General features: G+C 35.6%; 1 protein-coding gene and 1 pseudogene across 3 annotated transcripts in view; both read right to left on the minus strand.

Annotated features, from left to right (window-relative positions):
• The window catches only part of ATAD2 (ATPase family AAA domain containing 2), a 67,696-nt gene that overhangs the window by 21,357 nt on the left and 23,957 nt on the right, over positions 1–22,382 (minus strand). For all 3 annotated transcript variants that reach the window (XM_019459914.2, XM_019459913.2, XM_019459915.2), the window contains exons 9-15: positions 19,993–20,100; positions 16,739–16,847; positions 16,400–16,515; positions 7,965–8,139; positions 7,040–7,128; positions 1,136–1,295; positions 300–390 (exon numbers count right to left, since the gene is read on the minus strand). In XM_019459914.2, the coding sequence (XP_019315459.1) occupies positions 300–390; positions 1,136–1,295; positions 7,040–7,128; positions 7,965–8,139; positions 16,400–16,515; positions 16,739–16,847; positions 19,993–20,100 (848 nt within the window). The remainder of the gene's footprint in view (positions 1–299; positions 391–1,135; positions 1,296–7,039; positions 7,129–7,964; positions 8,140–16,399; positions 16,516–16,738; positions 16,848–19,992; positions 20,101–22,382) is intronic.
• Positions 12,629–14,530, minus strand: LOC109273192 (phosphatidylinositol N-acetylglucosaminyltransferase subunit P-like; annotated as a pseudogene).

The raw sequence follows: 22,382 nt of genomic DNA on the forward strand, positions 1-22,382 counted from the left end.
AGGACTGATGTGAGAATTTCTCGAAATAACATATATAAAATACTTAACAGAATGACTAGAAAATGTAAACAGCAAAAGACAGCTATTATTATTATTGTCTAACATTGCTCTCAAATTCCCCAATAGCCAATCATCAAATATCTCTATTTAATATCCAGGATTTTTAAAGAAAACATGCCACAAATAAGAGACCAAAACAAACAAAATCTGTATTTCTTTAAACATAACCTTGCCCAAGACTACAACTTAATTTCTGAAATGCATGCATTTTATCTTTTAATGCCTAAAGCAATGTTTACCAACACAGTTTTCTGCTAGTTCTTCTAGAAATATGTCCAGTGGTTTAGGATTCCAATCTCTTGTATGAATCTTAAGAATTTCTTTTCGAGCCTGTAAATAAGAACAATTTTAATTTTTTTATAATAAGGCGCTATTCAGATTTGAATAATTTCAATTTAAAATAGTTTTATCTAAAAATCATAAAGAAATCAATACCTACTATAACAAAAAACAGTAAAAGTAAAAAGAAAAAGATGCACTTGTAAGCATTTAAGGAATTTATGTTAAAGAAGATTCGTATTTCTAGTGCTTAAGTTCTAGGCATCATAAATGTGAATGAGAAAAATTAATAATGATGGAACTATTGTTCATTCTGGTCTATATTAAGAATTATTTAAGAGTACTGACAGCACTACTCATGTTTTCCTCCTTGGTTCTCAAGAGATTAAGTGGCTTTAAAACAACTAGGTAGGATTGTATGGTAGTGTCCATGCAAAAGTCAAGGCTAATAAATTGACTAAGGATTAACTGTTCATTATTAGGCTACATGCTCTGAAGCAAAATAAAGTCATATGGTAACATTCAAAGGCTATGCTCAAATTGAGAAAAATGTAAAAGTGCATTTAGGGGGGCATTATTTTAATTAGAAAAAAAAAGAATTAAAAAAATCCATATTCTTTTCTTTAAATAAAATAAAACCTCCCTAAGAATACATACATTACCTCTTTGGATGTTAATCACATTTGACTTTGCTTTAGAACATACAAAACTCAAACTTCAAATTTTCACTGTGCCAAGATTTCCTATGATAAGAGCAACATAGTCTGTCAAATTCTGAATAATGTTAAATTCCTACATCTTTGTCAGGTAGGCTGAAAAGGAATTCTCTGTCAAAGCGACCAGGCCTTCGCAAAGCAGGATCGATAGAATCCAGTCTGTTGGTAGCACCAATGACCACAATTTCTCCTCTGCTGTCCAATCCATCCATAAGAGCTAGCAAGGTGGAAACAATGGAACTAAATGTAAAAATAAACGACAAGAGATTAAACATATGATGCTGAATATATTATTCCTTCTTGTGCTAAGACTTAATATATTAAACATGTGAACACATATTCTCAGAGCATGCCATTACTTCCCACAGATTTAAAAACCTTGTAAAATAACATACTAAATGGCATGTAGAGGTTAAAATCAATGAAAAACATAAATGGTTTTTAGAATGCCACTAATGGAAGACATTTCATAAAGCGTAACTTCACATAGAACTTAAGAGTTCCTCAAAAAGGATACTTCAAAAAAAAAAATACTAGATAAACTGTATCTAAAAAGTGGTCCATTGTATACACATTATCAACAAAGAATGCCCAAATAAAATAGAATATACATAAAGCATTGAAAGAAAAAGAACTTTAATTACATTTTAATTATGGAGAGAGAATAGTAAAACAATCTCCACATTTTCATCACCCCTTTTTAATAATTATTAATGTCCTTTCAGGGCGCCTGGGTGGCTCAGTTGGTTAAACGTCCAAGTTCGGCTCAGGTCATGATCTTACAGCTTGTGGGTTTGAGCCCGGCATCAGGCTCTGTACTGACAGCTCAGAGCCTGGGGCCTGCCTCAGATTCTGCGTCTCCCTCTCTCTCTGCCCCTCCCCTGCTCACACTTTTTCTCTCTCAAAAATAAATAAGAATTTAAAAAAAGTTATCAGTGTCGCTTTTTTATGACTTCACCCAATTGTGTTTTTCTCCATCCAACAGATTTTAAAGAAAACCCCAAAAACTTTCCACAGATCATTTAATCCATAAATATTTCATATTAAATACTTCATGTATTTATTTCTAAGATAAGGACTTTTAAAAACTCCCACAGTACCAGGACACCAATGGAAATGACAATAATTCCTTAATATCACCTAATATTTAATTTTCCTAATTGTTTCAAAATATCTTTTCTACATTTGATGTTTTTAAGCCAAGATCCACACACCTTGGGGTCAAATGTCCCTCAATTCCTTAATAGTCCCCATTGAACCTTCTTTTTTTGCCTTCATGCCTTTTATTTGTTGGAAGAAACTGGGTCTTTGCCTTGCAAAATTTCCTTCCCACATTCTGGATTAGGCTAACTTGTTTCCTGATAGGGTCATTAACTTGTCCTATATCGTTCATATTTCCTACAAACTGGCAGTTAGATCTAGAAGCTTAATAGATGCAGGTTAAACTACTTAGGATAGCATATATGATAGGAGTATTCCATGTACTTCCTATTGTATACTCAGCAGGTACATAATATCAGTTTCTCATTTAACATCAGGGGATTGGGTTTACAAGAGGGGTTATCAGCTTACTACATTCATCCTAAACTTCGCCATCAACCTTTTTACTTTACTGTTTTTGTAGCCACTTACAATTATTGCTTAGATCAAGTTTTCTCAATCTTGGCACAAATGGCATTTGGGTCAGGTAATTATCTGTTGTACAGAGCTGTCCTTGGCACTGTAGAATGTTTAACAACATCTGTAGTTTTCACCCACTAGATGCCAGTGATACATCACTCGCCTCCAATTTGTCACAATCAAAAATGTCTCCAGACATTTGTCCCATGGGGGGCAAAATCTACTCTCAGTTGAAAACCACATGGCTAGATCTACTATGTCATAAGGGGTTGCAAAATGGTGATTTTTCTATTTCATAATTTCCTCTGTATTTATTACCTATGATTTCCCTATAAAGAACAACGTTACTTCATCAATTACTCTCAATCATGGCATGAATCATAGTTACAGGACAGGAAAAAGAAATGCCTGATTCATTTTGTTTATCAATTTTCAGAGTAATGAGTCACTGTTTTAGCACCCTTTGGAGTGACCAATTAAGTTTTTATTTTTTAAAAAACGATCATTAAAAACTGACAGTTTTTATGTATTTGATGCTTTTCGCTCTATTATAATCATTATTATTTTTTAAAAAAATTTCTTTTGATGTTTTTATTTATTTTTAAGACAGAGCATGAGCAGGGGAGGGGCAGAGAGAGAGGGAGACACAGAATCCAAAGCAGGCTCCAGGCTCTGAGCGGTCAGTACAGAGCCTGACGTGGGGCTTGAACTCACAGACTGTGAGATCATGACCTGAGCCGAAGTCAGACACTTAACCGACTGAGCCACCCAGGCGCCCCTATAGTCATTATTATTTTTGATGCTCTAATTATCCCATCTTGGCCAACTGAAACTTTCAAAACTGACTATGTCATTCTGTTATGACCCTAGTAGTTTTCAATTGCTTCTTTGCTTCCAGGCATCACAAGATATTCCAGGCTAGTCTTGCTTATTTCCAAACTCATTTCTATTATCCACCATCTCTCCTCTAAGTGCTAGTACCACATTTTGGGTGCCAGGGGTGTGAACTGCTACTGGGTTGTAGTAACTCCTAGGCATTTTTAAGTGTCCAGAGCTACAAACTATTTTTTCTTAAAAAAATTCATCCTGAGAGGCACCTGGGCGGCTCAGTCAGTTAAGCGTCTGACTTTGGCTCAGAACATGATCTCGTGGTTCATGAGTTCAAGCTGACAGTGCAGAGCCTGCTTGGGATTCTCTCTCTTCCCCCCTCTCTCTGCCCCCTCCCACTCTTACTCACTCTCAAAATAAATAAAGTTAAAAGTAAAAAAAAAAAAAAAAAAAAAAAAAAAAAATCAATCATCATGAATTCATATTGATACTCCCAATTCAAAGTAAAGATTTTAGGGTTTTAATTTATTTTATATTTATATCCTTTCTTAAGCTAAAAATCGTATTTTCTACGGCATTCACATACTTACTTGTATTCTCTTTCAATATTATTACTAACAGATAAAAATTACAGTTTAATAATGTTCAATGTGCTAACTTTTAAAAATGCTTAATTTAACAAAAATGTTTATGCTCAGATATTTTAAATCTTTGGTTAAAAAATTGCACATTAAGTTTCTCATATCAATATATAAGCCACCCAGTTTCCCAACACCATTTACTGAAGAAACTGTCTATATTCTTGTGTACAATATCCCCACTGCATATTCCTGCTTTTATCAGAGATTAATTGATCATATATAAATGTGGGTTTATTTATGGGCTCTCTATCCTATTCTGTTGATCTATTTTTGTGCCAGTGCTATACTGTTCTAATTACCATAGTTTTGTAGCATATCTTGAAATCTGGGATTGTGATACCTCCACCTTTGCTCTTCCTCAGGATTGCTTTGGCAATCTTTGAAACTGGACCATTTTCTTACACAATTCACAAAAACAAACTCAAAATGGATTAAAGACCTACATGTGAGACCAAAAACCATAAAACTTCTTAAAGAAAACATAGGGAATAATCTCTTGGACACTGGCCTTATTAGCAACAGTTTTCTAGATGTGTCTTCTTAGACAAAGGAAACAAAAGCAAAGTTAAACTATTGGGACTGTATCAAAATAAAAACCTTTTGCAAAGCAAAGGAAGGTATCAACAAAACAAAAAGGCAACCTACTGAATGGGAGAAGACCTCTACAAATGATGTATCCAATAAGGCATTAATATCCAAAATATATAAAGAACTTACACAACTCAAAACCAAAAAAAAAAAAAAAAAAATTACCAAATAATCTATTTAAAAAATGGGCAGAGCACATTCTTTGAAAGAGCAAACACTTTTCTAAAGAAGACATACAGATAACTGAAAGACATGTGAAAAGATATTCAACTAGCCATCAGGGAAATGAAAATCAAAACCACAATAAGGTACCATCTTATATCTGTCAGAATGGTAACATCAAAAGACAAGAAATAACAAGTGTTGGTAAAGATGTGGAGAAAAGAAGACCCTCATGCACTGTTGCTGGGAATATAAATTGTTACAGCCACTATAGAAAATAGGATGGTGGTTCTTCAATAAGTTAAAAATAAAAATACCATATAATCCACTACTGTTTATTACCCCCCCCAAAACAAAAACGCTACCTGGAAAAGATACATGTACTTCTATGTTTATTGCAGCATTATTTACAATAGCCAAGATATGAAAGCAACCTAACTGTCCATCAATAGATGATAGATGAGTAAAGACGATGTGCTATATATGTATACAATGGAATATCAGCCATAAAAAAGAATGGGATCTTGGCATCTGAGGCAACCTAGAGGATGTTACACTAAATGAAATAAGTCATTCAAAGACAAATAACAAATTATTTCAGTTACATGTGGAATCTAAAAACAAAACAAATAAACACCACAGAAACAGAACCATAAATATAGAACAAACTGGTAACTGCCAGAGGAAGGGAGATTGGGGGTGTGGGCAGAATGGGTGAAGATTAAGAGGTACAAACTTACAGTTATAAAGTAAGTCATGAGAATGAAAAGTGTAGCATTGGGAATATAGTGAATATTGTAATAATGCTGTATGGTGACAGATGACAACTACACTTACCTTGTATGAGCATAGCTTAATATATAGAATTGCTGAATCATTATGTTTTACACCTTAAACTAGTAACACTGTAGGTCAACTATCCTTCAATTAAATACATGTATGTACTTGAGAAGGCATGTGCTTCCCAAATTATAATTTTTGTTGCTAAAATTTCCAATTCCTTTTAGAACTATTCCAAAACACAGTACTCAATTATTTGGTTGCAAAGTAATGGTAGTATTGTTAAATATGTTTGATCCTACCAATACAATGAATACAATATGGCTGCTGATGAAATTTGTCATATATAAAAAGTCTGTATGATTACTGTAAGTTATTGCAGACACAACTATTTTTACCATAGCACTTAACATTTTGATTTACTAAGAGCAACAAATGAAATAGCATATAGTATCAAGTCAAAGACCACCAGACTACAGTAAATATTGTTAGCTGTTAAGAAAATAAAAACCTACTTCTCACATTATTATGTCTTATTCCTCTTCATATTATTTATAATAAAAAACAATACTGGCATATATGAAGACATGTCAACATTTGCTTTAAAGTATCCAAAATGAATTAAGCAATTACAGATAATACTTGAGACAATTTGAAAAGAGGGTTCTGAAAAACTGAAGATGAACTAGGATTAAAATTTAGATTCAAGTTGAGGCAGTGTCACTAAGGACAAGTGCCCCCACCTTGGCAGTCAGTTTATCATAGAGGAGATGCAATTCTCGTTCTGAAAATTAAAAAGTTGGGCTAATAACTGAATCTCAAACTAGTAGTCATGCACTAAGACATATTTTGTTTGGCCAAAGCAGTATCTTAAAAAGATCTGAATTAGTTGGCAACATTTAAAAGATATTTAACACAAAAATTTGAATGTAACATTTAAGAAAGTGCAAATTTATTTTTCAAGTCTGAGTCAACTTCTGCACTTCAATAATAGGTTTGGGCTAAAAACAACTGGCTATGCTCTTATGATTAGATGCTCAGCCACACTCCAAACCATAGTCCCACTCTTACTACTGGCTTGCCTCACTCATTTCATTTGCCTTACACCTCACTAGCCAGTGGACATTTAAGTTTGTATCATGAATTAAACCTGTAACCAAGATTTTAATACTGTGCTTGTGAATACCTTGCCATTCAGAACAGGTTCATTTTTCTTTTTGTACTATATATTGGGGTTCTACCAAGAAGAGGAAACTGCTGGTTTGTGAAGTATCTTTCACTATTTTAATATTCTATCCCTTATGCAGTATCAGTACAGCTCAGAAAACAGGAAGAAAGACAGAAGTGCTATTAAACAAATTTTACCTGTGAATCTGATCTTGCCTGCTTGATCGTACAGGAGCCAGACCATCAATTTCATCAAAAAAAATAATGGATGGGCGCATCTGATAAGCCTAGAAAGCAGGTCCAGTGGTTGCATGTTAATATGAAAAACTTCAAATATATACACTTAATATGAACCATTTTAATCTGTTTTCATTCTAACTTGCTTAGGAGAATTAATTTCTAATTTGTAAATCTAAACATAAATCTAAGAACTATATTTTAAGAACTTACATATCCAAAAATATAATGCAAACAATTTAATTTTTTTGCATTCTCCATTGGAATTATTCAAAATACATACTCCACTGGTCACATACCTTGGATTTCATATAGCTATAGTTATTGGGACACACAAAATATATATTTAAAATCAACTGCTAAAACAAGACAAAGAACAGAAGACAATGACATAGCCTTCCTCCATGTCAGGATGGGAAAACACTTAGCAAGATGCCATTTTTTTTTTTAAAGTCTATTTCAGTTAAGTTAAAGAAACTCAGTGTGTTCTATAAAGAGATTTAAAAGCATCTGCAGCAATATGCCTTAGTAGATCAGAATGTATTATCTTACAATGTGCTGTCAATACAATCTGGGATATGAAATTGAAAGCTAGTCTAGGGCAGAACTAATCTTCAACTCACATACTGAGACATAACTCACTACTGTTAAGTATGAGACTACCAGCCTCTCTCTGGATATGAGACATAAGACTCCAAAGAACTTAGATCTTATTATTCCTTTCTCTTCTTCCTATAAAACTGTCTATCATAAGTCAGTATTATCTTAATAAAGAATATTTGGTCTAATTTTTCTGAAAAGTGATTAAATGCCACACCTATCTAATCCTTACATACTTACACCCACATTGATTACAGATCTATATAGCGAAATTTTAATATCATACCTGATCAAATAGCAATCGTAGCTGTCTTTCAGACTCTCCTACCCATTTACTCAGACAATCAGCACCTTTCCTCATGAAGAATGCTACTCTTTTATCCCCTTGACTGCACTCATTGGCAAGTGCTCTAGCAACCATAGTTTTTCCAGTTCCAGGTGGGCCATAAAACAAACAACCTCTATAGAAGAATAAGTGTTATTTTAGTACTACATTAAAAAGTAGACTATTTAAACTAAATTAGAAACCAATTTCATGAATACAAATTAGTGAATAAAGTAAGACAACTATTGTTTCAATCCACAAAGCACAACTTAAAACCTGAAAATTAATACTGATACTACAAAATTAATATTGAAACTAAATAAAACCCTTTATTTTAAACATTTTCTTTTTTAAAAATTTATTTATTTATTTATTTATTTATTTATTTATTTATTTATTTATTTTAAGAGAGCACGTGCACGTGTGTGAGCAGGGGAGGAGCAAAGGGACAGAATCCCAAACCAGCTCCATGCTCAGCACAGAGCCCCACATGGGGCTCAATTATGACCCAAGCTAATATCAAGAGTCAGTACTTAACTGAGCCATCCAGGTGCCCCAAAATAAATTTTCTTTTAGTCATTCATCATGCCCATCATATTACTTTACCTTGCATAGAAGTCAAGCTTAAAAAGACTTGATAGTTTACTTTTGTGACATACCAAGGGAAAGAATACATTTCATCTACAACCTTTGGTCTCAGCGTCAGTAACACAACACCAAAAGTTGTGCAAGAAAACATGTTGGGAATGAACAGAAGAGAAAGTAAAGTAAAAAAGAGAGAGCTTTAAGAAATAATTGTGGTGTTTAGGTGGTAGAGATTAGGACAATGTAAATAATTTGACATCATTCTTGGTGACATCACTGTCATGGGGTAATGTATAATTTTTCATTTATTTCTAAAGTTATTCATTGCTCTTAGAATAGAATTCTTAAAAAAAATGGGCTATATCCATAACTCTTTTTTCAAGACTTATTTTTAGTATTTATTTTTGAGAGAAAGAGACAGAGCGTAGTGGGGGAGGGGCAGAAAGAGAGGGAGACAAAGAATCTGAAGCAGGCTCCAGGCTCTGAGCTGTCAGCACAGAGCCTGATATGGGGCCCAAACTTGTGAACTGCGGGATCATGATCTGAGCTGAAGTTGGACGCTTAAATGACTGAGCCACCCAGGCACCCCTATACTCTTAATTCTTGTTAGAAATGTAAAAAGTATATAGAAATAGAACATGTCATGGATTAAGTGCTACCAAAGTAACATGAAATAATCAATTTCAGATCACCATATAACTGCTCTTGAAAAGAAACACTAAGGATAAAAGCCATATATGAACGACCCAACGCTAATATCATCCTCAATGGGGAAAAACTGACAGCTTTCCCCCTAAGGTCAGGAACAAGACTGGGATGTCCGCTCTCGCCACTGTTATTCAACATAGTATTGGAAGTCTTAGCCTCTGCACTCAGACAACCCAGAGAAATAAAAGGCATCCAAATCAGCCAGGAGGAGGTCAAACTTTCACTCTTTGCAGATGACATGATACTCTATACGGAAAACCCAAAATATTCCACAAAAAAACTGCTAGAATTGATTCATGAATTCAGCAAAGTTGCAGGATATAAAATCAACGCACAGAAATCGGTTGCATTCCTAATACACCAACAATGAAGCGACAGAAAGAGAAATCAAGGAATCGATCCCATTTGCAATTATACCAAAACCCATAAAATACCTAGAAATAAATCTAACCAAAGAGGTGAAAAATCTATACACTGAAAACTACAGAAAGCTTATGAAAGAAATTGAAGACACAAAAAAATGAAAAAAGATTTCCATACTCCTGGATAGGAAGAACAAATATTGTTAAAATGTCGATACTACCCAAAGCAATCTACATACTCAATGCAATCCCTATCAAAATAACACCAGCATTCTTCACAGAGCTAGAACAAATAATCCTAAAATTTGTATGGAATCAGAAAAGACCCCGAATAGCCAAAGGAATCTTAAAAAAGAAAACCAAAGCAGGAGGCATCACAATTCCAGACTTCAAGCTATACTACAAAGCTGTAATCATCAAGACAGTATGGTACTGGCACAAGAACAGACACTCAGATCAATGGAACAGAAAGAGAACCCAGAAACGGACCCACAAACATAAGGCCAACTAATCTTTGATAAAGCAGGAAAGAATATCCAATGGAATAAAGACAGTCTCTTTAGCAAATGGTGCTGGGAAAACTGGACAGCGACATGCAGAAGAATGAACCTGGACCACTTTCTTATACCACACACAAAAATAAACTCAAAATGGATGAAAGACCTCAATGTAAGACAAGAACCCATCAAAATCCTCGCGGAGAAAGCAGGCAAAAATCTCTTCGATCTTGACCGCAGCAACTTCTTATTGAACGTCTCCAGAGGCAAGGGAAACAAAAGCAAAAGTGAACTACTGGGACCTCATCAAAATAAAAAGCTTCTGCACAGCAAAGGAAACAATCAGCAAAACTAAAAGGCAACCGACAAAATGGGAGAAGATATTTGCAAATGACATATCAAATAAAGGGTTAGTATCCAAAATCTATAGAGAACTTCTCAAACTCAACACCCAAAAAACAAAGATTCCAGTGAAGAAATGGGCAAAAGACATGAATAGACACTTCTCCAAAGAAGACATCCAGATGGCCAACCGACACATGAAAAAATGCTCACCATCACTCATCATCAGGGAAATACAAATCAAAACCACAATGAGATACCACCTTACACCTGTCAGAATGGCTAACATTAACAACTCAGACAATATATGTTGGCGAAGATGCGGAGAAAGAGAATCTCTTTTGCATTGTTGGTGGCGATGCAAGCTGGTGCAGCCACTCTGGAAAACAAGATGGAGGTTCCTCAAAAAATTAAAAATAGAACTACCCTACAACCCAGCAATTGCACTAGTAGGTATTTATCCAAGGGATATAGGTGTGCTGTTTCGAAGGACATATGCACCCCCATGATTATAGCAGCACTATCAACAATAGCCAAAGTATGGAAAGAGCCCAAATGCCCATCGATGGATGAATGGATAAAGAAGATGTAGTATATATATATAATGGGAGTATTACTCGGCAATCAAAAAGAACGAAATCTTGCCATTTGCAACTACGTGGATGGAATTGGAGGGTATTGTGCTAAGAGAAATTAGTCAGAGAAAGACAAAAATCATAGGACTTCACTCACATGAGGACCTTAAGAAACAAAACAGATGAACATAAGGGAAGGGAAAAATAATATAAAAACAGGGAGGGGGACAAAACAGAAGAGACTCATAAATATGGAGAACAAACTGAGGGTTATGGGAGGGGTTGTGGGAGGGGGGATGGGCTAAATGTGTAAAGGGCACTAAGGAATCTACTCCTAAAATCATCGTTGCACTATATGCTAATTTGGATGTAAATTAAAAAAAATAAAAAACAAAAGTTAAAAAAAATAAATACATAAATTAAAAAAAGAAAAGAAACATTAAGATTCCAGAAAAGCAGAAATGGTGGGAAAAATTTCACATGTGATGGATGAAATCTATTAGAAGTTAAGAATAAAATACAAAAGAGGGGTGCCTGGGTGGCTCAGTTGGTTCAGCATCTATTGACATTGGCTCAGGTTGTGAACTCACGGTCGTGAGATCAAATCTCCCACTGGGCTTCGAGCTGAGTGTGGAGCCTGCTTGAGATTCTCTCTCCCTCTCTTTCTGCCTCTCTACCCCTTGTGAGCATGTGCACACATGCACTCTGTCTCAAAAATAAATAGTAAAAAAGAATAAAATATAAAAAATAGTAAGAAGTTGACATGATCAAATGCAGAGAGAAAAAAAACAAAGCAACTGTTTAACCACCAGACAAATTGAATAAATAAATGAAAATTTCAACATACAAAAACGAAGGCAGGAAAAGAATTTAAGAATGTGTGTACTGAGCTAACAATGCTATTTGTGAGGCTGTATCTTAAGAGGTAATTGAGGATTCATACAAAGAGGAAGCAATGAGATATTCATATTAACATTTGTGACAATAATAAAAAAAAATCAACATAGTCAGCAATAGCAGAATTGATTTTAAAAAATGATACATCCACATTATGGTATATTATTCAGCTATTAAAACAGAAAGAGAACCACATGAAAACAGCAGGTTAATACAATTATAAATTTATTATAAGGGGAAATGTTTGTTGTAAGGAAGGAGAAATGAGAAAACATCGGGAGAGTTGTTTTTTTCATATTTACTAAATTACTTTTTTTTTACAGTAATACAGTATTTTATTCCATTAATAACTAATATTTGAGAGCATTTATATTAATGGAACTTAATCTAAGAGAAGTTTGACTTACTTTTTTTTTTTAAAGTTTATTTATTTTGAGAGACAGAGAAAGAGAATGGAAGGGGCAGAGAGACAGGGAGAGAGACAGAAAATCCCAAGCAGACTCCGCGATGTCAGCACATGATGTGGGATCTGAACCCCCGAAGTGAGGGATCATGACCTATGGACTTACTTTTTAAGGTTTATTTATTTATTTTGAGAGGGAGGGAGAGCAGGGGAGGAGCAGAAAGAGAGGGAGAGAGAGAATCCCAGGCTTTGCCAGCACAAAGCCTGATGTGGGGCTCAAACACAGGAAACTGTGAGATTATGACCTAAGCTGAAATCAAGAGTCAGATGCTCAACAAACTGAGCAACCCAGGCGTCCCTTGACTTACTTTTTTTTTTACATTTCAATATCAGGTATCAGTAAGAGGAAAAATATGGTCAAAATTACTATGTCAAAAACTTACAATAAATGCTTGATGTTAGTCTAAATACAATTCAGTTTTTGGCATAAAGTTCTTTGGCTGCAAGGAGAACATTTGGTTTACTTCTCTAATAGGAATATCCGCATTTAATGCTGGGATAGCTTCTTCTTGGTATTTGTTCTGCTGTTGATTTTTAGCACAGTTATTTATAATTGTATGAATGGAGTGGAGAGAGGTACTCATGATATCATGAGGTACTCTAAGTAAGAGTACATAACTATAGTAATGAGGAGGCAGACAGGCAATGCGACTGCCCTGTATTTTTGAGGCCAACAGGTTAAACCTAAGGAGTTTACTCGATATTCAGGAATAAAAGCCCACACAAAATATAGTATGAAGCCAAATTGGGAGCTTAAGAAAAGAAAAAAGCCACAAATCACTCTCTGTGGCAATGGCAATGATGAATTTTCCACCATTTTCACTGTGACTTCAGACAATCTTGGGTCCCTGAAATGACCACTCAGGCCCCTCCTGACAGCTTGGCCACCTCAATGGTGAGTCCCCTGTCCAAGCACCAACAAGGAAGCTGCAGAAGGGGTTAAAGAGGGAAAACTGAGGAACAAGCTAAGTCACAATGGCACCCCTCTTCCCACTTACTAAATTACTCTAGGTGCTTCCAATGCTTCTTCTAGAAAGCAAATGCTATTATTTAGTATCAGTATCTTTCTAGTTAAAAAAATTGTTTTTAATTCACCAATGTTCAACTGTGATTGATGTATGCTACATAACTTTTATAATGGAAAAGCAACAAAGCTTACCAATCTAAAAAAGTGTACTTAAATTAACATTTCTATACAGGTGATTCAGGAAAAGTTGCACAAGGAAAAAGGAATCAAGGACTAGGGTTTATAAAAGGGTGGGGGAATGTGGGTAAACAGGTGATAGGCATTAAGAAGGGCACTTTTTGAGATGAACACTGGGTGTCTTATGTAAGAGACGAATCACCAGGTTCTACTCCTGAAGCCAAGACTACACTGTATGTTCACTAACTTTAAATTTTAAAAAATGGGTTAATAAGTGAGATATAAACACTAGAAAGAAAAGGACCAAAATTGGGGCCCTGGGTGCCTCCGTCCGTTAAGCATCTGACTCTTGATTTTGGCTCAGGTCATGATATCATGGTTCATGAGATCAAGCCCCAAGTTGGGCTCCACACTAACAGCGTGATGCCTGTTTGGGATTCACGGTCTCCCTCTCTCTCTGCCCCTCCCTCACACGCTCCCTCAAAACAAATAAACTAAAAACAAACAAAAAATCACTGAGACCACCCTGATCCCTTTTACTACTCCACACAGGCAACTTGCTTGGATAGTTTACTTTCTGGTATTACACAAGATGAGATGCTGCAGAAATTAAGTTAAAAACTCCATACTGAAGAGGAGACTACTAACCTTTGCTCAGGCCTACTGCTAAAATTCTGGCAGCCAAGTTCATAAGCTTCCAAGAGAAAACTGGAGGATTTGTCTCTGGGGGGAAAAAAGGCCCGACTAGATACTGACTTTGAGGACCTCTGGTAAAAGAATCAGCATCCATGGGGGCGCCTGGATGGCTCAGTGGGTTAAGCCTCCAACTTCAACTCAGGTCATGATATCATGGCTCATGGGTTCCAGCTGTGCTGACAGCTCAAAGCCTGGAGCCTGCTTTTGTCTCCCTCTCCCCCGCTCACACTCTCTCTTAAAAATAAATAAAAAGTTAAAAAAAAAAAAATCACCATCCACCAATCACCCTAAGGTGAGGCCTACAAATTAACAAGCCCTACTAGTGAGCTTTTAAAAATAAATTAAATATTAACAGAAAGCCAAGGATCACTAGACACAGAAAGCCCCTAAGATCAAGAGGGATGAAAACAAGAAAAGAAAAAGAAAAGTACATTAATCTAGAAAGTCCAACAATCAACTGACATGAATTGAGGGAAAAGGAAAAATGGAGCAGAAAATTATTGAAGAAGTGATACAAAAAAACCTTCCCACAAACCAGACATTTTTCCAGAAGTATATAATAGCACAATGAAAGCAGGAGGGGAAAAAGATGCATCAGCAGAGTGTGGTTACATGACCATCCTCAGAAAGAAAATAAAAATAACCTCTTGTGCACTCTTTTTTCTTAAGATATTCCCAGATTGTACTCCATCAAAACACAGCTGTAAAAAAAGGTCGTAGGGCACCTGGTTGGCTCAGTTGGTGGAGCATGAAACTCTTGATCTTGAGTTTGTGGTTTTGAGCCCCATGTTGGGTATGTAAATTAAAAATAATTTTTTAAAAATCTTAAAAATAATACTAATACTAAAAAAGGGGTCTTAGTTGAATCCAGGAAGCAGGGAATCCAGCACTAAAAGGTACATAAAGGAAATCTCATTGATGGTGATGAGAAGTCCCAAAGTTTAGTTGTGCTACAAGACTAAGAATAACCCGTATGGATGGAAGCAAGAGAACAAAAGCTCCAACAAGATGTGTCTAGAAAAATGAGGAGTCAATAAATTATTTGATATGTTTAACTATACTGAAGAGTTTTCTCTCTAGCAAACTCTGTGGATGAACTGATAAGCACATATAAAATTATTTTAAAAACTCTATAAAGAGCAAAAAAAAAAACCCCTCACCCACAGGCAGAGTATTAACGCTGAGGGGAAAGAGCAGGGTTGTAAAAAAGAGAATAGTCATGATATACTATATATGGCTCAGCTGTAAAAAAAACATTTACATTTACATAATCATAAAGCACACACTGAAAATTGATTCAACACTTATATTTGTGCATAAAGAAGCTACTGGGAGCATATGAGGACACGAAAAAAATGTGTATATATGGAGAGTGGGGAAAGCAAAAGAACCAAATAGTCACTATTCATGTTAGAACCCTACAGAATTCTGTCTAAAACAGAAAAAAACAAAAATTACAGTATAAGCATATTATTTAAATCTATATAGGTAAATACCTAACAGCTAAAGGAGTTGAAAACAGTTGGCTTTGGAAAGTGGGAATTGAACTGGAGGAGGAAGAGTAGTGGGAGGACTACTGCCACTACCATTTTTTTGTTTGTAAGACTTACAGTACTTATATGACTTAAAATTATGTATGGGGTGCCTGGGTGGCTCAGTCGGTTAAGTATCCGACTCTTGATCTGGGTTCTGGTCATGATCTCATGGTTCATGAGATTGGGCTCTATGCCGCCAGCACGGATCCTGCTTGGGATTCTCTCTCCATCCCTCCCCCGATTGCGCGCTCTCTCTTAAAATAAACAAAACTTTAAAAGTATTAAAAGTATGTACATATATTACTTTGATACAGACCTGAAACAAAATTGTAAAAGTGAAAGAAAAAACTAAAAAGTATAGGAGAAATTTCAGTAAATACATGAAAAGCATTGGAAATTATTTTTCTTTTCGTGGAGGATCAATTTTGAAACCATTTTTCAAGTTAAATATTAGAAAAGTAAAAATATTTGAAGTACCCAGAAAAGCACAATAAATTACTGTAGACCTAAAACATTTCAATGGAGAAATGTTATCTTTCTGGACAACAGCAGCACAGCCCACATTTTGGCTAAAATAAAATTATTAAATTACCTTGGAGGTTGAATTTTGAATTTTTCAAAGACTTCTGGATAAAGTAATGGAAACACCACCATCTCTTTTAGAGCTGCAATATGATTCGACAGGCCACCAATGCTATCAAATCGTACCTGATAATGGAAGGGAAACATGGACATTCTCAGATTTGGAATCAAAATTAAAATATCACTCCATTTCTATACTAGGCTCAACCTATACACAGCCAACTGAGTAACAGCATTTTAGTTGCAGCCTGAAAAAGTCTGTAAAGTTTCGGATTTAAAGAAAAATTGGTTAAACTTTAAAACTAAATTAAAACAGTATGTAAGTTCAAGCATACAAGATCGTACTCACTGAAGAATCTAGTTGCATTGGATCAACATCTGCAAGACTTGCTCCAATCTTCATTCTATCTTTATAAATTCCTTTTAATTCATCTTTCCGAAAATTTAGTGGGAGGCACCTATTTTTAAAAAATTAAAAAGAAACACCCATTAGGGTGTTGGGTAGCTCGGTCGAGCTTTCAACTTTTTTTGTTTGTTTGTTTATTTTTGAGAGAAAGAGAGAGAGACAGAGGGTGAACAGGGGAGGGACAGAGAGAAAGAGAGGGAGACACAGAAACCAAAACAGGCTCCAGGCTGCTCCAGGCTGATGTGGGGCTTGAACCCACAAACTGTAAGATCATGACCTAAGCTGAAGTCTGGCGCTTAACCGACTGAGCCACCCAGGCACCCCAAGCATCCAACTCTTGATTTTGGTTCAGGTCATGACCTCAAGGTTGTGGGATCAAGCCCACTTTGGGCTCCATTCTGGGTATGGAGCCCACTTAAGATTCTATCTCCCTCTACCACTCATGCTCTCTTTCTCTCTTAAAAAAAAAAAAAAAAAAAAAAAAAGACAATAAAAATAAAATAAAAATAAAACTCCTATCAGTTCACTTTATCCCCCAAATTCTATGTCAGAATATGGACATTTTTCCTAAAAATTTAAAAACAAGTTGGGGTACTTGGGTGGCACAGTCAGCTAAGCATCTGACTCTTGGTTTCAGCTCAGGTCATGAACTTGTGGTTTGTGAGTTTCAGCCCCTGCATCAGGCTCCATGTTGGCAACGTGGGGCCTGCTTGGGATTCTCTCTCCCTCTCTCTGCCTCTTCCCTGCTTGTTTTCTCTGTCTCTCAAAATAAATCAATGAACATTATAAAAAATAATTTAAAAAATTTAAAAAGTTAAATTTCAATCAGCAACTGTGAAATTATGTATTTCAACTTCATTTTCTTTATAGGTTGAGAACTTTAATGTTAGAAATATTTATACCTAAAGTTTTATTATTAGAGATATACAGTCAAACGAAGTACCAGCGTTCAAGATGCCACAGCATCATAAAGTAATTCATGGTTAGCAATTCAGACTGTATCAATATACTTTATAACGACTGTGCTTAACATATACAGAGTATTTACTACTTGTCAGGCTGTTTTAGGTGCTTTATATGTAACAGTCCATGAAATCCTCAAAACAGTCATTTATTGAGTAGCTACTATTTCTCCTATTTTAAAAGAAAACTGATGGGGTGCCTGGGTGGCTCTGACTCTTGGTTTTGGCTCAGGGCATCATCTCGCAGTTCATGAGTTTGAGCCCCGCATGCTGACAGCATGGAGCCTGCTTGGGATTCTCTCTTTGCCCCTCCTCTGCTTATGCTCTCTCTCTCAAAATAAATAAATAAACCTTAAAAAAAACCTGAGGCACAAAAAGATTAACTGAAATGCACAAAGTCACAACTGGTTAAGTGTCAGTTCCTGGACTCAAACCAAAGCAGTGTCTCCAGACCTGCAATAACTCTGCTACAGTACCTCTCAGCAAAATATTCATAGTCCACCAAGCATCTTGGATCCACATCAACCATCTCAAGCAAGAATGAATCACTACTTTCCTAACTACTTTCAAAAACAGTTACAGTAGATTATAAAAAATACACCTAGAAGTACCTGCTTGTTTTATAGATGGAGAGTGGAAACTGCTTATGTTAGAGGTTAAGACACGTTGGAATGCCTAAGAAAAGAAATACAACTGAACACAAGTAAAAGCACACCAAACTCACCCCAAGTGACAAGTCTTGGTATCTCCAGACTCCACAAGGAATTTATACTGTGAAATCTAAGATGAACACGTTTTCAATTGTGGCTTTTTAAAAGGTATTTCTCAAATAACTTATTTATTTATTTATTTATTTATTTACATTTATTTATTTATTTTCGACAGAGCATGAGTGGGGGAGGGGCAGAGAGAGGGAGACAAAGAATGTGAAGGAGGCTCCAGGCTCTGACCTGTCAGTGCAGAGCCCGGTACAGGGCTTGAACCCACAAACCGTGAGATCATGACATGAGCTGAAGTTGGACGCTAACTGACTAAGTTATAGTTCTTAATAGAAATATAACTGCATGATATAGAAACTACAGGATTAGATGTACATTTCTATGAATGAAGGCAAAGAAACATCAGTCTAAGTAATACAGGTTTTCGATGATCTAACTCAGTGCTGCCAACAGAAATGAAATGTAAGTCAAAGATGTAATTTAAAATTTTCTATTAGATACACTAAACAAAGAAAAAGTAATAATATATTTCACTTACCCAACTTATCTAAAACATACCATCTCAATATGCAAAATAAATATTTAAAAAACTGAGATATTTTACATTCTTTCTTATACTAAGTCTTTGAAATCCAAGAATGTGTTTTTTTTTTTTTTTTTTTACAAAATTTTACAATATTTCTCAATTCAGATTAGGTACATTTCAAGTGCTTAATAGCCACATGTAACTAGTGGCTACCATACTAGGGCAGAGCTAATGTGGTAAAAGAATAGAGCTTAGGATACAAAGAATGGTCGGTTTGCACGTCCCTTCAATTATTATGTTTCTAATTGCTTCACCATGCAGTTTTTACTCTATGAGAATATTACTTTATTAGGATACAAGCCCTGCATTTTTTTCACTCCCCTGACCACATCTGTAAAATGGGTATGATCCTTGCTATAAACTTATATATGAACTTACACGAACTTATATTACAAAAAGTTATGAAATAAGTAAACCCATTTTCCTAAAGAGTTCTATAAGAATGTATTATTATAATTATTATAAACAGAAAAAAATGTATTTGAAGTGAAAAAATTTCAAGTTTCCTCAAGTCCATGTTTGTCAAGCACCATTTGAGCTATACAATGGCTGTAAAAGAAAATGTTCTAATGTATTTTAAGTTTCAAATATAGATGTTTCAAACAAGATGGCATTCTAATTTATACATTAACTTTTTGTAAAAATTTGTACATGTTTATTTATGGGGGGGGGGGCAGAGAGAGAGGGAGAGAGAGCATCCCCAGCAGGCTCTGTCCTGTCAGTGTCGACCTGACGTGGGGCTCGATCCCATGAACTGTGAGATCATGACCTGAGCCGGAATCAAGAGCCGGATGCTTAACTGACTGAGCCACCCAGGTATCCCAAAATTTTAAATTTGGTCAAGCTGTATCTGCTCCCAAATTATTCAGCCTTCTCACCACTTACAAAAAAATAGCTTATAGTATTAAAAAGCATCAGTAGAAGACTTACCTGTTGATAGCTCTATTGCGGCTCCTTTTCCTCCGTCTCTCAAAGTGCTGTTCATCTTCAGAAGAGGAAGACGAAGTAGAGTCACTACTGTGGATTGCATGCCTTCGCCTAAAGTAAAGAGCAAAACTGAAATCATGACGAAGGAGGGCAGGAAAAACAGAGGCATAAGATGCAAACATCAGAATTACCTAAGGATCCAAAAAGATTTATCAAAAAATTAATACATTTGCTGAAGCAATGGAGTAGGCTTTGATGGTTCAATCTTTTGGAAGGAATATAATACATGGATAACTGAGAGGAAGGGAAAGAGATAGGTGGCTGTGATAGAGCTGACAATCAAATGTTCGTTATGATAGAATATGGTCCAAGCACAATGACTTCTTAGTCTTGATGTAAATCAGTTACCCTCAAAGAGAAAGGTGGGAAAAAGAGGATATTAAACTCTTTGGGACTATAACTTCAGAAAGCATTTTCAATATTATACCACATATAGCTTCACATTTGTAATATTATACTATATATAATTTCACCTTTTGAAATGTCAATCTTAAAAGGAGAACAGGAGAATTTTTATGCAAACCAAAAAGGATCAAGAAGAGTTTAAAAAATACTAGGAATACAGTGAGAAATAAGATGACCTTTTATCTACAGTACCATCACCTGTAAATTTACAACTGTCATTTACTGCTGTGTCAATATGGATGTATTACTTAACCCATATAAGCCTTAATTTTCTCACAAAAAGGAGGTAAGGATATAATCAAATTCTTAGGCTGGTTGGTAGTACTAAATAAGACACCAAGTGCTACAAATACTGAAAAAAAATTTCAATCACTTCTACCTTTGCATTTGTTGCAAAACACCCATAGGAAAAACAGAATCTAGCTGGGAAAACCTTTAATCATTGGCTCAGGGTCTAGAGCTTTTCCTGAGTCAGAGTGCAATCACAGTAAGTAGATATTTCCAAAAATATTAAAGGTTCACAGTCTATTATTTCCATAACATAGGTGCAGAATCTTATACTCTGAGAATAAGTTTTTCCACTATTCACTTACCAGGATCTGAAATGTCATAAAGATGGGGGGGAGGGGAAAATGGGTGATGGGCATTGAGGAGGACACTTGTTGGGATGAGCACTGGGTGTTGTATGTAAGCCAATTTGACAATAAATTATATTCATTAAAAAAAATGAAATGTTGTAAAGGAAATTCAGTCTCTATTTGTCCCACTTACTATGATTATTCATATGTTCTGCTATTACACATTTGACTAGGCAGTGCTGGCCCACACACTCCTAGAGATGTTAATGTTATACATTACCTTTGTAATTCCCCCTTCACCCCAGTCTGAATTATGAAACACAAATGGCCCCACAGGTTTTGGATAAGGGGTTTCTCACAGATATATAAATGAGAAAATAATCCTCCAATGTCCACCTCCCCAAACATGCCCAAGACTATTCTTATGATTGGCTTGAAACTAAAACTATCTAGTACAAGTCTGCAATTTTATATGAAAGACTAATTTATTTAATATTACCATTAATATTACAAAACAACTCTAACCTGGAGGCACATAATTCACATAACTGTAAGTGAATTCCGTATGTATTCACATAATGAAGACTAACTTCACAATAAAAAGGACTAACATTTATTAAATGCTTCTTGTACCAGATAGTAGATATATTATCCCACTGAGTCTTAATTAAAGCTCTGGACAAGTACATATCAGCAGGCTCACTTTAGAGTTGCAGCCAATGTGACTGGCTCGTAGTTTAAATAACTTGCTTAAAATATTAGAATTAGGCAACGATGGTGTCAGAACTCAAACCTTTGTCTATTCAAAAAACCCACTTTCTATATACACTGGTAATTTCCAGTTGTTTATTTCACAAACCAAAAGAATTATAAGCAAACAACAAAACCTGTGGACTGAAATAAATTTTCCAATGTTTGAAAAGGAATTAAAAGAAAATTTTTTTAATGTTTATTTTTGAGACAAAGTGTGAGCAGGAGTGGGGGATGGGGGGGGGGGGGCGGCGCAGAGAGAGACGGAAACACAGAATCCGAAGCAGGCTCTAGGCCCTGAGCTGTCAGCACAGAGCCCGACATGGGGCCTGAACTCATGAACTGCGAGATCATGACCTGAGCTGAAGTCGGACGCCTAACCGACTGAGCCACCCAGGCGCCCCTGAAAAGTAGGGCTTTTAAGCATTGTAGTTATAACAAAGACATAGAGCACTCAATACATGCCAAATAGTAGTTTAAATGCTTTTCGTGTATTAACTCATCTAATTCTCACATTACTGTGAGACAGCTAATATCATTCTCATTCTATGGGTCAAAAAACTGAAATGAGAGGTTAAGTAACTTGCTAAAGGTCATTAA

This window comes from Panthera pardus, unplaced genomic scaffold (genome assembly GCF_024362965.1).
Source record: "Panthera pardus isolate Hobbes unplaced genomic scaffold, ASM2436296v1 HiC_scaffold_7, whole genome shotgun sequence".
Taxonomy (NCBI): Eukaryota; Metazoa; Chordata; class Mammalia; order Carnivora; family Felidae; genus Panthera; species Panthera pardus.